This window comes from Morus notabilis, unplaced genomic scaffold (assembly GCF_000414095.1).
Source record: "Morus notabilis unplaced genomic scaffold, ASM41409v2 Scaffold689, whole genome shotgun sequence".
NCBI classification, from domain to species: domain Eukaryota; kingdom Viridiplantae; phylum Streptophyta; class Magnoliopsida; order Rosales; family Moraceae; genus Morus; species Morus notabilis.
The window spans coordinates 344348-358444 of NW_010358342.1; the positions used below are offsets into that span (position 1 = coordinate 344348).

At 34.5% G+C, this 14097-nt stretch overlaps 2 protein-coding genes across 2 annotated transcripts; both read left to right on the forward strand.

The window, feature by feature from the left end:
- The first annotated feature begins 293 nt into the window (after nucleotides 1–293).
- LOC21400468 (transcription factor TCP20) lies at nucleotides 294–1734 on the forward strand. Its single transcript, XM_010092365.2, has one exon. It carries the CDS (start codon nucleotides 514–516, stop codon nucleotides 1321–1323), a length of 810 nt encoding a protein of 269 aa, XP_010090667.1. The 5' UTR covers nucleotides 294–513; the 3' UTR covers nucleotides 1324–1734.
- Nucleotides 1735–9001: 7267 nt separating this feature from the next.
- LOC21400469 (ACT domain-containing protein ACR4) lies at nucleotides 9002–11696 on the forward strand. The gene is made up of 7 exons (XM_010092366.2): nucleotides 9002–9199; nucleotides 9373–9418; nucleotides 9523–9637; nucleotides 9736–9803; nucleotides 10220–10819; nucleotides 10931–11035; nucleotides 11124–11696. Exons 1-7 carry the CDS (start codon nucleotides 9126–9128, stop codon nucleotides 11469–11471), a joined length of 1356 nt encoding a protein of 451 aa, XP_010090668.1. The 5' UTR covers nucleotides 9002–9125; the 3' UTR covers nucleotides 11472–11696.
- Nucleotides 11697–14097: the final 2401 nt, after the last annotated feature.

The window sequence follows — 14097 nt, forward strand, 5'->3', positions numbered from 1 at the left end:
GATATTGTCCTTTCTTTTTTCTGCTCATTACAATATTGTCTTGTCATTTGTCTCTAGTAGAGGTCATGTCAAAAAGAAAAGGAAAATTGGAAGAAGAAACGCCACTTATATATAAAGGTTTATTTCTCATTTTTTTAATTTGGATAATATAAGTAGGAAGTTGAATGTCACATTCAAACGTAATAATATTGAAAAGTAAAAGGACAGACTAGAGAGCAATTAAATGAATAGTAAGTAGTAACTTCAAAATTTGAAACTTAATGGTTCCAATAATTGGAGCTAGAGATAATCCCATTCACAATATAGCATATCTAAAGGGAGGAGGGTCGTGAAAGTCTATGGGCCTTACTAAAAGGTCAAGTCTTCAATCAAATTTTAATCAAACTGGTCCCATTCCCATATCACATTCACATATCACCCCTGTTTCTCATGGAACCAAAGGGCTAAAAAAAAAACCAAAAAAAAAAAAAAAAATCCCCCAATTCACCAAAGAGGTGCCCACCAAAAGCAGACATGGCAGAGAGCAAGCCGGCTGAAATCAAGGACTTCCAAATTATCATTGCCAACAAAGAAGATGCCAATAATAATACGAAGAAGCAGCAATTAGCCCCCAAGAGGAGCTCCAACAAGGATAGGCACAAGAAAGTTGATGGCAGAGGAAGGAGGATAAGGATGCCAGCTCTTTGTGCTGCCAGGGTCTTTCAGTTGACCAGAGAATTGGGTCACAAATCCGATGGAGAAACAATCCAGTGGTTGTTACAGCAAGCCGAGCCGTCGATTATTGCGGCCACCGGAACCGGGACAATCCCGGCCTCCGCTCTGGCGGCTGCAGGGTCCTCTGTTTCTGAACAGGGGAACTCTGTTTCCTCTGCTTTGCATACAAGGATGGAAGATTTAGGGAGGGCTAATTGGGCAGTCATGAGTGGGAATTTGGGTAGATCTCATGGGATTTGGCCTGGAATTGGTGGATTTGGGTCGGGGTTTTTTCCGAATTCCGGTCAGTCAACGACGAGTTTCGGAGGTGAAAACGCCAACATGTTGTTGCCTAAGTTTGGATTCCACGGCTTTGACTTCCCTCCTGGTGTGAACTTGGGTGCAGTGAGTTTCAACACAGTCATAGGTGGAGGAAACCAACAAGTTCCGGGGTTGGAGCTTGGCCTTTCGCAAGACGGCCATATTCGGGTTTTAAATTCGCAGACTTTGGCTCAGCTTCAGCAGCAACAGCAGCAGATGGGGCAAAGATCTAGTGGTGGTGATGGTGGTGGAGACTCCTTGGTTCCGAGGCATCGGTCTCCCGAGAAAGACGATTCTCAAAGTAGATGATGAGGAAAAGAAGATCATATCATGGTTTCTAGTTCTTGTATAGATTAGAATTGGGACTTGCAGGGTTGATTAAGTTCATCTCCTTTAGGTTCTTTTACTCGTGTTTTCTCTCCAACACAAACAGACGAGTGTTGTAGTTTATGTCAAAGTTTTTTTTTTTTTTTTTTTTTTTTTTTTCAAGTGTTGAGTTTAGTAGAGAAAGTAGTTGAGAGTTTGGATTGGATTTTTTGTTTCTTATTCGTTTTTTGAGGAGTGTAATTGTAGCTAAATGACTTTAATTGCTGTGATAGCCAATTTGCCTCTCTTTTTGCTCATCTTAGTGGACCTTATTTAGTTTAAAATATCAACTAGGGTGTATTATAATCAGATACTTTGTACTAGAGAAATATATTATCCTATCAAAACAAGGAGCAGTTCTTCTCTTCTAACTAGAAATGTGTGAATATATTTCTCTTTGATATCTGATGATTGTCAAGTTTCTTGAATAATTTTCTTGTCAACCCATTTTGGTTGCTTCTATCTGAGTTTCTGAGTGTCAAAATTCTCTCATGACAAACTTGAGAATGCTTTACAGTTGGAACATTAAGGTCCCGTTCACTTCGCAGATTCGAGTTTTCGATTCGAGCTGAGATGTGATATTTTCTGAGAGCTTTTTACTGTAGCAAAAAAAGTTAGATGTGACATTTTTTGAGAGCTTTTAACGGTAGAAATCTATAACTAAAAACTCGAATCGGTGAAATTAATGAGGCGTAAGAGATCATATTTCTTATTTTTGAGCTGAAGCTTATTAGATATTAGGATTAGAAGGAACAATCCTAAAAGATGAAGGAATCTGGTTAAGCCATCTGATTCTTTATTTGTACTCCTATTTAATATCCTTAGCAATGTGGCCATTTTTGCCGTTATACTTATCCATCTTGTGTCTACCTATATCTTGCTCTCCTTAACTTGCTTAGTTATTTCACTACTTTCAGAAGACAGCAAATAATGCTCATTACATAGATAATCAATCCGTGGTTTTCGACGGATTTCAGCCACTGAATTCATGGCCAAGCCCCCTGAAAGGCGAGATATTGCTTGCTGATTTAAATTCTCTCAAAAGCATAAGGCCTCGTTCATTTCACCGATTCGAGTTTTATTATAGTAAAAACTTATCAGAAACAGTTACATCTAACTTTTTTACTACAGTAAAAACCTCTCACATAAAGTCACAACTCAACTTAAATTAAAAACTCGAATTAGCGAACTATATGGGCCCTAAGATTGTTGAGAAACTATCATGACTCTTAAACAAAACCAATTATTGGTCAATTACCCTACTATATTTGCAGCAGAAGAATAGTCTTAAAATTCCATTTTGCTTTTTGATCTATTTTAAACACTCAAAATTATGCAGATACTTCTACCTTAAAAAACATAAACCATCTTTGTTTTTTCAGAACCTACTAAATCTTTCCCTTCTTAATATCCAAAACGCCAATTCAGATTTGGAGTTTTGAAGAGCTCTTTTGAATCCCCACAAACTTTGGTCCATCTTGTACGATGTTCTTACAACATAACCACTCAAACCAAGCCCAACAGACCAAACTGGTTTACCATTTTTCCTCTATAGAAAAAGCTTTATTCAGATTTCAGAATCTCAAGTACCAGGACCTTTCCTGTTTGATTCAAGACAACACACACAACTGAATGAGAGTGTGGGCCAAACTCGTTTAGCTGAGAGAAGCTTTTTGCAGAAATTCATACTGCTAATACACTAGTGAACTGCCGTTTTTCAAGTCATAAGAATTGAATTTTATGAACTGAAAACGAGTTCTCATTTGATATGTTACTTGGACCTTAAAAAAAAGTTTTTAGTAGATAGCTTATGATCGTTGGTATCACCCTTTTATTGCTGCGTGGTCTTGTAGTGCAATTCATGGGTAGATTATGAAAAATACCCCTACAATCCTAAAAACTACTTGATTTTCTTCAGATTCCATTTTGGAGATGTTTGGTATGCTGTAATAATGATACCCTCCCTCGTTATGCCATTTAGAGAAAAATATTAAACTCCCTAAAAGTGCAGTTTTGATTTTTATCTATTAATCTTGATTAATACCTTTTAATTAATATTATTATGTGATTAAAAAGATATTAATTAAGAGTAAGAGTTAAAAATTTAAACTCACACACTCAAAATGGATATTTGTCTCCTTTTTTCTAATCTTAAAGATAAGGAATGAGATTCAATTTATCTCGTTTTGTACTAATTTGAACCCACCTAATGAAGTTTATTAAATTGCCTGAGAATTTCAAAGCTATCAGAAACACATCAATAAGTCAGCCCACAACACCATCACCACCAAAGAGACAATCAAAACCTCATCACCCCGACCCATTCTCAAGATTCACTTTACCTCATTTTGGACTAATCCAAATCTCATCCAACAAGATGTTATTTAAATGTCTGAGAATTTGAAAGCTATTAGAAATAGAAACACATCAAAAAGCTAGCCCACAACACCGCCGACACAAAGACAAGTGGAATTTGGAACCTCACAACCCCGATCCCACCATTTTGAATACAAGTTCACATTGAGTAACATGTTTTTTGTTTTTTTTTGTTTTTTTGTAGGATACTTGTAAATTTTTCAAACTCACGAAAACCATGATTTTCCAGTCTTAAAAAAACTCAAATTACTCGCAAATTTTCCCTATCATAAGAACCTTGTACATGTATTAATAATTATACTCTCGTCTGTACCAAAGAATTGCCCTCTTATAAGTAAGGAGAAATGATACCGAATGACATACAACAAGTATTCTCCCAAAAAAGATAATGCACTCAAATATATAATTATTTTTGTTTGTGTACGGATCTAATATGACACAATGTTTCTTGGTTCATCCTAAATTTGTGAACTATCACATCCAAGCCTTAAAATAGCCTAACTTGATTTTGTACATAAAAATAGTAGCACTCAAAAAAAAAAATTTCACTTGTTGCATTATAGCCACATGTATAATGTGTACAAAACATAAAAGTGCGTTTCATGGTCAATAAAGACAATGCATAGGCCAATAATAAGTTATCCAGGCTGCAGGTTTGACATTAACTCTACGGAACAAGAACCAAAGACCAAAGAAGACCAAGTAGTGCAAGTGGGCCTAAGTCCCTATAAGATCAACTGGTGGTCCACCCATGACCCAACTGGGTTCTTGGACCACATCCAATATGGATCCAGTCCATAAAAAACAAGTATACTTTTTGCTCCATTACGTGTCCCTTCTTATGTTGGCTTGTTATGCATCAGTAAGACTCAAACTAAAGGTGGAGATCAAGCGAGTGAGAACATGGAAAATACTGTGGTAAAACTTAAAAAAAAAAATAAGGAAAAAAAACTTATCCATGTTGCATAGTTGAATCTAAATTGTCATTTTTTTAATCAAATTTTGTTGAATTTGTATTTTTTTTTTCTGTTATGATATGATTTTTATATGTAATGTTAGCAAGGCTGGGTACCATTTTTGAAGACTATTTATTCACTTCTTACACTTTCATGTCTGAAAGGCTCAAATTAAGTGGTATATTAAGAATATCAATTCTCCAAAAATGGTATTGATTCTAATTCACTCATTCTTATAAGCAAAACGAAATGAACCGTATAATTCACCATCATTGGTTACATCATATCATATCTAAGACGATAGAATAGAAATGTCAACATAACAAAAGGTACACTAATTTAACTTTATATGTACCAAAACATGTGCGGCAATTGCATCACAAACAATAACAAATAATTACATATTTCAAGAGCTTTAATAAATTAAAAGAAAAATAAAACAGAGAGAGAAAGAAGAAAAGGCTATTGGTGGAGCCAAAGTAAACATACAAGTCAAGAGAGTGAGGAATATATAGTAAATGTTATTTTTTTACTTCTGACACACAGCTGAAAGATGGAATTGCACATGATATATATATATATATATATATATATATATATATGTATGTATATTGTGTGTGTGTTATATTCTCATGCACATTTATTGTGCAGAGCTAGCTGTGAAATTAATTGCCAATGGAGATAATTTTGCATTGTGAAATTGGCAGTCCCATGCACTTGAATCATATGTCGAAAAAGAAGTCCAATCACATGCAAATGTTGTTGCCCTGCCTTGACAGGCGGGCCTAACATTAATCCCTTTCTGTACGTCCTTGTGCTGTACTCTTTTGCCTGCTTTTTTTTTTCAACAAAGATAATAAAAGCTCATACAAATAAATAAGGAAAGTGAAGAAAAAAGGGTTTAACATGTAACCATTAAGTCCATCCATACATTGAAACTTGCACATTTGCGCTTTACGCTATTGTTTGCTTTTCTCTCATACAGGTAAGCTCAATCACAACAAACACTACTATTGACTTTTAACAATATTACAAGACACCGAAGGTGTTGAGCAACGCACACTAATAAAAAAAATGTTCCGAACTAAAAAATGCTTAACATTGATGGGGCTCTTTCATTATAACGTTAACAATATTCCTTTATAAATATGGAATAGTATATGAAGCTATTCAAAAAAATAATTAAAAAAAAAAGAACTTGTAGTACTCAATATTCCGTACTTCTTTGTGCACAATCTGTTCAAATGATGCTTGGTGGGAGCTCATATGTTAATGCTTTTAATGGTGTTTCCAAATAGCCTTTAGACAAATTAAACAAAGCCCGCCTTTTTTTTTTCTTTCTTCTTTTCTCTGTCAGTGAGTCCCCCATGTGGCTATCATGTGGTTAGGAGGACAAGTAGTTATGGCAAGTGAAAACAATGAATGTAGGTGAGTAAATGTTGGACAGCAGCTCTTCATTCTTCCATTTTTCTCTTCTCCTTTTATTTCTCTGACCAACACCAATTTCATCTTTCACTTGGGCGAGATCTCAAATTGTCTGACTATTTTAAGGCGATACTTAATATATGAGTTATAGTGTCAGACACCACGGATATCCGACGGCACCGTCGGACCCTCCTCTATTTAATACTTATAAGATATAAAAAGCATGCAAAATTCACCAACCAATTGGCTAGTGATAGTGTGGTTCGGTTTTTGACCTCCACTCCCATGCTTTCACCTTTTTAAATTATAAAAAACATTAAAGAGTATATCTTTTTCTCCTTTATACCAACAATATTATATTCCCTACTCCAACAAAGAGGGCTGTGACGGATATATTCACACTCAGCTAATATAAAAAGGTTAGACCATAAAAAGAGACATATAACAAAGCATTGCAAGAAATATGGGGCTACATTTTCAAGAACATGATCAATATATAATATCAAAGTCTACTCTTTAAAAGATCGATTTGTAGACTTTTTCTGTTCCCTTTTTTTCTGTGAAGAGAAGAACAGTGGCATGTGACAAGGAGGGGAATATATTAAGTACATGAAGTTGGTAGTGATTTTAAATCAAATCAAATTCAGAGATTGGCAGATGCCTAGTAGTAAAATAGTGAGACAAAGGGATTCCTCCAGCTTAGCAGAAGCCAGTAAACCCTACTGCATTTGGAAGATATTAATTTCGTTTTTTTTTTTGTTTATCTACTTTTTTTATTTATTTTTTTTATTTTTTGAAGATAAAACAAGTAGATTGTGAATTTCAAAAAACTTGTTCATTGTTCATTTTTTTAATTGTGAATTTAAAAATATAAAAGTAGATCAATTTATTTTATTTTATTTTTTGTTGTTAATTGTTATAAAACTTGTTTACCTTGGAGGTTTTTGTAGGACTTATTACCCTTAAAACTTAACGTTTAGTTCATAGATTTAGAATCATGATTCAAATTTATTCTTGATTTACGTGTATTTTTTGTGAAAAAAAATACTATAACAAACTACGAATTATGATACGAATTCTCATACTAAACACCAATTCAGGTATCTAGAGGTCATAAAACTAGAAGGATTTCCTAAAGACAAGAAAATCTTTCCGTATTTCTCTGTTTGTTGAAGAAAGAAAGGCAAGAGGGTTGCCTTTACTTAAGGGCTTCTAATAGGGTAGGCTGCCCATGTGCTGCCTAGCAAGACCTTACTTAAGGTGACCGTTGAATTCAATATTTTAGGATCTCTAATTTACACGATATTATTTGGTGAGGAAAATAAAGGAGTTTTTTTAGTAGAATCAGAAAAATAAAATTACTGATAATTTTATTATTTTTAGTCATTAGATCTGTAATAAAAATTGTATGTTCTGTGCATTTTTTTAATTTGATTTAATTTTGATCAGATCTAACGGTCAGAAAACTAATCTTATATATCAGAATGACAGTCTATCGAAAAACTCAAAAAAAAAAAAAAACAGAGAGAGAGCTTCACTTTTACATTGTTCGGCAGAAAATAACAGAAAGAGAGAATAAAATGTTTAAGATGATTTATTTTATAAGTATATCTTTAAACAAAATAAGAGGATGAGATGTCATTACGGTCAACGTAGTTATTTGTATACTATTAGATTTTGTCAAACATTTTCTTTTTAGAGTTGAAAGGATTAATATAGAATAAGCCTCATAGATTTTTAACCTTTTTACTTCTCAATTTCCTCTTTACCAAGCATATAACATTCTTTTTAAAGTAAATTGTACCGTTACATTTCAAACTATTCGGTTTTTTACATAATGCATCTTGAATTTTCAATTTGGTATATTGCATCTTGAACTTTAAAATCAATTATAATTAAAGTCTAACAGCTAACGACGTTATCAAATTCACAGTTTAAGACACGAAATGTGCGCATGATATAGTTTGAAAAATGATGATATTTTTCTTACACATACAAAACTTATGTCTCAAACCTTCAATTTAATAACATTAGTTAACTGTTGAACCTCAATTATAATTGACATTAAAGTTTAAGGTGTAGTTTACTAAAATTAAAAATTCAAAAAACATTATGTAAAGAACGAATAATTAAAAATGGAACGATGCAATTAACTATTCTCTTTATTTTTCCAAATTTCCCATTCTATTTTATTTTCTCTCGCTTCTCTCCACCACAATTCATAGGCTAAATTCAGATTAAATTAAGAGAGATATTAAAAAGAAAAAATAAATAAATAAGAAAAAAACCTTTTTTACAAGCATGCGTTTCTTCAAACGTAAAATCATATCAGAATTACAACATAACTAAAAAATATATTAGTTCAATGGAATTTAATAAATATCTAATCTTATACAAAAAAAAAAAAAAATCACACGTGTGACTAATTTTTTCGTTTTTTTTAACATCATACCATTTTTTTTCTAAAAAGAAACCCCTAGAAAAGTAAGAAAACCAAGTGCAAGTAAATAGGATGTGTGGAGGTGGAGGTGGGACCCATGATAAGCAGAGGCAAGTCAGGATAAATTGATAATAGTAGTCCCATGCCCTCTCACTGTCTCTTGCTCTTTTTTTATATAAATATTTTAAAAAAAATTTAATTTTTGGGTGTATGTATGTTTTGGTGATAGATGTTCCTCTAAAACTCTTTGTCCAGCTCAGAGCCACCACACCACCAACCCAACCAACACAAAACACAAACACAGACACAAACGCACAGCCACAAAACCAAACAGTCTTCGTCCTCCTCCTCTTCTTCATTGCCAAGCCCATAAACAAACCTGCGACAAACTGACACAATTCAACAACAACAACAACAACAGCATCAAACAAACAAAAGATTGAATTTTGAGCACAAAAAAAAAAAAAAAGGCCACACCAGACACACCTCGTTTTCTTCTCTGAATCTTTTCTTCTACTTTTTTTTTTCTCTCTTTCTTTTGTTCCAAAATGGATTGTTGGTCTTCTTCTCTCCCTAATGGAGACGAGTTTGAGAAGCTCATGATGAGAATTAACCCTCCTAGGTAGTTTCACTCTTTCTCAATTTCCAATCTTTCTTTGTTTTTGTTATTCACAGTCTTGAATTTTTTTTTTTTTTTGTTTTCGTGTGTTTCTTGAACTTAAATTGGTGAAGTTTGAGTCTTTTGGTGAAAAGGGTTTGTGAGTTTTGGTTTTTTTTTTGAAATGGGATTTGCAGGGTCACAGTTGATAATGCCTCAAGCAGGAAAGCCACTCTGATTAAGGTACATGATTGAATTCTTGGATATTTTTTTTTCTTTTTTCTTGTTTCAGGTTTGTTCTGTAACATTAATTTTGTGTATTGCTTGGGGGAAAAAAATTTTTGCAGGTTGATAGTGCAAATAGGCGGGGGAGTTTGTTAGAGGTGGTTCAGGTTCTGACTGATTTAAACCTGATAATAAGACGAGCCTACATTTCTTCTGATGGAGAATGGTTCATGGATGGTTAGTGTCCACTTTGAATTTATATATCCACTTTCAAGATCTCAATTTTAAGGTCAATATCTGATTTTTTTCTTGTTTTCACACCATTTTTCTTGCAGTGTTTCATGTCACTGATCAACATGGGAAAAAACTGTCTGAAGATGATGTGGCTGAACGCATTCAACAGGTCAGCCATGGCCCAAACTGTTCTACTCTTTGCCTTTGCTGTGTTTTAATTATAATTTCATGCAGAAAGGAATTCTCTTGCCCTTTTTTTTTTTTTTTTCCAATGTAAAGAGTGAAATTCAGAAACATAATTCCTAAAAATTTTATAATTAATTTGATTCTTCTGTAATGTGGGGATGAACAAGTTGCTCATTTCCTGTCATATTTCTCGGTTTCATCAAATTACAGAAGTTTATACTATACATTTCAAACCAAATCCTGGAACATAATATTTGTATCTCTCAAATTGCTATTTTGAAGGATAATAATGGATAACAATGGCATTACTAGATGTGTGTTAAGTTAAATTTTGTGGTGAAAGACATGGAAAATCTAATTCTTTTTTTTTTTTTTTTTGGTGTAATTGTGTGTTTGCAGTCTCTGGGACCAAGGGCGCATAGTTTTCGGTCCCTAAGAAGATCTGTAGGTGTCCAAGCCGCCACAGAAAACACTACCATAGAATTGACAGGAACAGATAGGCCGGGGTTGCTTTCGGAGGTTTTTGCTGTTCTCACAGACCTCAAATGCAATGTGGTTGCAGCGGAAGTCTGGACGCACAATTCAAGGATGGCGTCAGTTGTTTATATCACTGATGAGGCAACTGGATTGCCAATTGATGATGCTGATCATCTTACCAAGATCAAGCAGCTTCTTCTCTATGTTCTAAAGGGGGACAGAGATAAGCGCAGTGCCAATACCGCTGTGTCTGTGGATTCCACTCACAAGGACAGGAGGCTGCATCAGATGATGTACGCTGATCGCGATTATGATGTGGAGGATTCAGATGGTGGGACAACCAGCGAGCCGAGAAAGCCTCTTGCAACTGTGGAGAATTGCGCAGATAAGGGATATACTGTTGTGAACTTGAGGTGTCCGGACCGCCCTAAGCTGCTCTTCGATACCGTATGCACATTAACGGATATGCAATATGTGGTCTACCACGCAACCGTAATTGCTGAAGGACCTGAGGCTTGTCAGGTTAGACTGCAATGTCTGCTTTTCTAGTTGTGATTATTTTCCTTTTCAAGTTGAAAATGGCCATATAAATTTCCATGCTGCTAACTTGTTTTGAGTTTTATGTGTTGATAGGAATACTATATCAGGCATACAGATGGCTGCCCTATTAGTTCTGAAGCAGAAAGGCAAAGAGTAATCAATTGCTTGGAAGCTGCTATTAGAAGGCGGAATTCCGAGGTAAAAACTCCTAGAAGTTTGATGAAACGTCTGGCTTACATTTTTGCTAAAATCTGCAGATTATGACATTATCTTATTTTGGATTCAGGGTATAAGATTAGAACTTTGTAGCGATGACAGAGTTGGCCTACTCTCCGACGTGACTCGAATATTCAGAGAGAATGGCCTTTCAGTCTCTCGAGCAGAGGTCACAACCAGGGGATCCCAAGCCGTGAACGTGTTCTACGTGACAGATGCGTCGGGAAATCCAGTGAGAAGTGAGACAATTGAGGCAGTTAGGAAAGAGATTGGCTTGACAATTCTTCGCGTAAAGGAGGAAGACTTGAGCTCGAAATCGCCACCCCAGGAGGGTGGGAGATTCTCCTTGGGTAATCTCTTTCGGTCGAGGTCGGAGAAATTTCTTTACAACTTGGGTTTGATCAAGTCATACTCTTGAGTAGTTTGTTTGTTTGTTCATTAGGCCAAACAAGATGCTGCCCAACAATGCCTGTAAATATTAGGCCACTCTGTCTTTAGCTGTAAAATGTTGTCTAAACAGTAATGGAAAGATTTAGGTCAGTCACTTTGTTGATATTTTGGTCAAGCTTCAAACTTTGAAATTGGTTTTCAACTTGTACAGTTTCATCATGTATATAAATATATATTTCCGTCTTCAGGTTTATATCTTAAAAGGCACTGTAAATACACATGTAAACCTGTTCTTTGATTAGCCTCATAATCATTGAACTAACTTGGGAAGATTATGAATATCGTTATCAATCTTAAACAAGAAAAAATAGTACATAATATGATTCGTGTCCAAAAACAAAACAAAATCTGATTCATGAAAATGACAGGAAACCCGAAAAAGTTTTCTTCTTTTGAAGATTCTGTAGCGGCAGAGTGTACGACAAAATAGTTTAACGACGATACATGTTCTGATTCGTCAGATCTTGATTAAGTTCATTAAGTTTATATGCTTTTCTTGTTTCAATGTGATTTTTTTTTGTTTGATTTAACAATTTAGAACTAAGAATTACATGCCTTAAAATATATATTTTTGGCTTTTTCCCCTGAACTTTTCGCGATTAACATATTGATCCTTTAATATATATATATATTTTTTTACAATCGACACCTTAACGTTTGAAAAGTTACAATTCTGATCCAATTGATAGCATCTGTTAAATGTTTAACGTTTTTGCCACGTGACTGGCACGTGGCGTCTGTTTGAGGGGTGTTAGTTGTCATATTTTACCGGTAAATAGACAGAAAAATTGAAAAAAAAAAAAAAAAAAAACAACAACAACGACAACAAAATATTGCCCTGTTTCAGCGTCCAAACCAGAAAAGAAAAAAAAAATAGAGAAAATCGCAAACGGAAGTGAGTTGACGAGCCGACATCGGTTCCAGCCAGCTCCGGCCGACCCACGGTCTGAGACCAGATCCAGGAAGCCCATGAGCCGAGCTTCAAAACCCCCTAACCGCGCCGCCTGATTCGCCGCCCCCCGCCTGCCGTCAGTACTCGCGGCTGTCCTCGCGTCCCATCTCCGTCGCGGACTGATCGGCCACCATCCGCCGCTCATCTTCCGTCAACCCCCATCTCCATTCGCCTCAGAGCACCTCGAGCCACAAAACCCAGGATCTCCGCCTGTTTGGTTCCCGAGAGAGAGAGAGAGAGAGAGAGATCTGAAAACACCAGATCCGAAGGGCTTTGGTTTTTGTTTGAGTTAAGGGAGTAAACGAACAAGGTTTCTGGGTTTGGGTCGCTGGGTTGGGCAGCGAGGAAGAAGATGAAGTTCTTGAATGTTGAATTTATTTTTATCATCATTTCATATTTGAGTGTTGTTTGAATTGAGTGATTTTAATGTCTTGTTTATGGGAGGAAGAAGATGAAGTTCTTCTTCATTTTTTTCCCCTTTTAATCTTTAATTACGTTTTAAGGTTAATTTTTAAAGTTGATTTAACTTAAGATATCAGTTTTTCTAATCAAAATATATATTTTTGAGTTCAATTTGTATTGGTTTTGAAATTAATAATTAAATTTGAGTTGGAATGGAATAAAAGGACCATTGAGCCCTTTTTTACTATGCATGTGCTGCTCGCGCACATGTGACAATGGCCGTTATCATTTGGATTAGAATTACAACCGATTTTAAACGTTAAGGAGTCGATTGCCAAAAAAAAAAAAAATTAAGAATTAATTTGTCAATCACAAAAAGTTAAAGGGGTTTTATGCAAAAAAAAAAAAAAAAAACTATATTTTTTCTTCTCGAGCAAGAGCCCCTCGCTATATTTACAAATGACTTTTGTGGAATAGTATGGACTATAGTGAGTTCAAATAATCTCATAAATAACGAAATTGTCCAAACACGTCACCTTTTTCCCACATGTAACACTTTCCATTTTTCGGCAAAAAGAAGTTAAGATGTCGTATATGTTATCCAAGTGATGAGATGTCTGTTTTTTTCAAATATTAATAATTCTTAAGCTCTCATATTCCCATTCCCGTACTCCCTCACCATTAGTCCTAAAAAAGAGACAAACAAAGATTGTGGGCTCCAAAGCCGCCGAGATTGACTTTCTTTTTTTAAGATTTTGATTTAAAAAAAAAAAGGAGTGCTTGGTGACAATGCAAGTTTGTGTTTTGTTGGGAAGTGGATTAGTAAGGAGATTTTTAAACTGAAAAAATAAACCATTAATGTTTATATATTAAAGGCTGTTTAGTTTATTGATTTTAATTTTTAATTTAAATTGAGATATAATTTTATATAAGAATTTTTTACTGTAATAAAAAGTTAGATGTGATTATTTTTGAGAGCTTTTTATTATAATAAAAGTTAAATTCTAAACTCGAATCGATAAAATGAACGGAGTCTAAATTTATATAAAAAATTATATATTTTACATACTTTTTTATTTTAATGTGATTTTGAGTATTCAACCATATCCAATAATTAAGAATAAGAGACCACACCGTATAAAGACCCCATTTCTAATTATAAAATAATAATAATAATAATAATAATAATAATAATAATGATAAAAGGAAAGAAAATCCAGCAGGTAAGGTCACCTAGTGC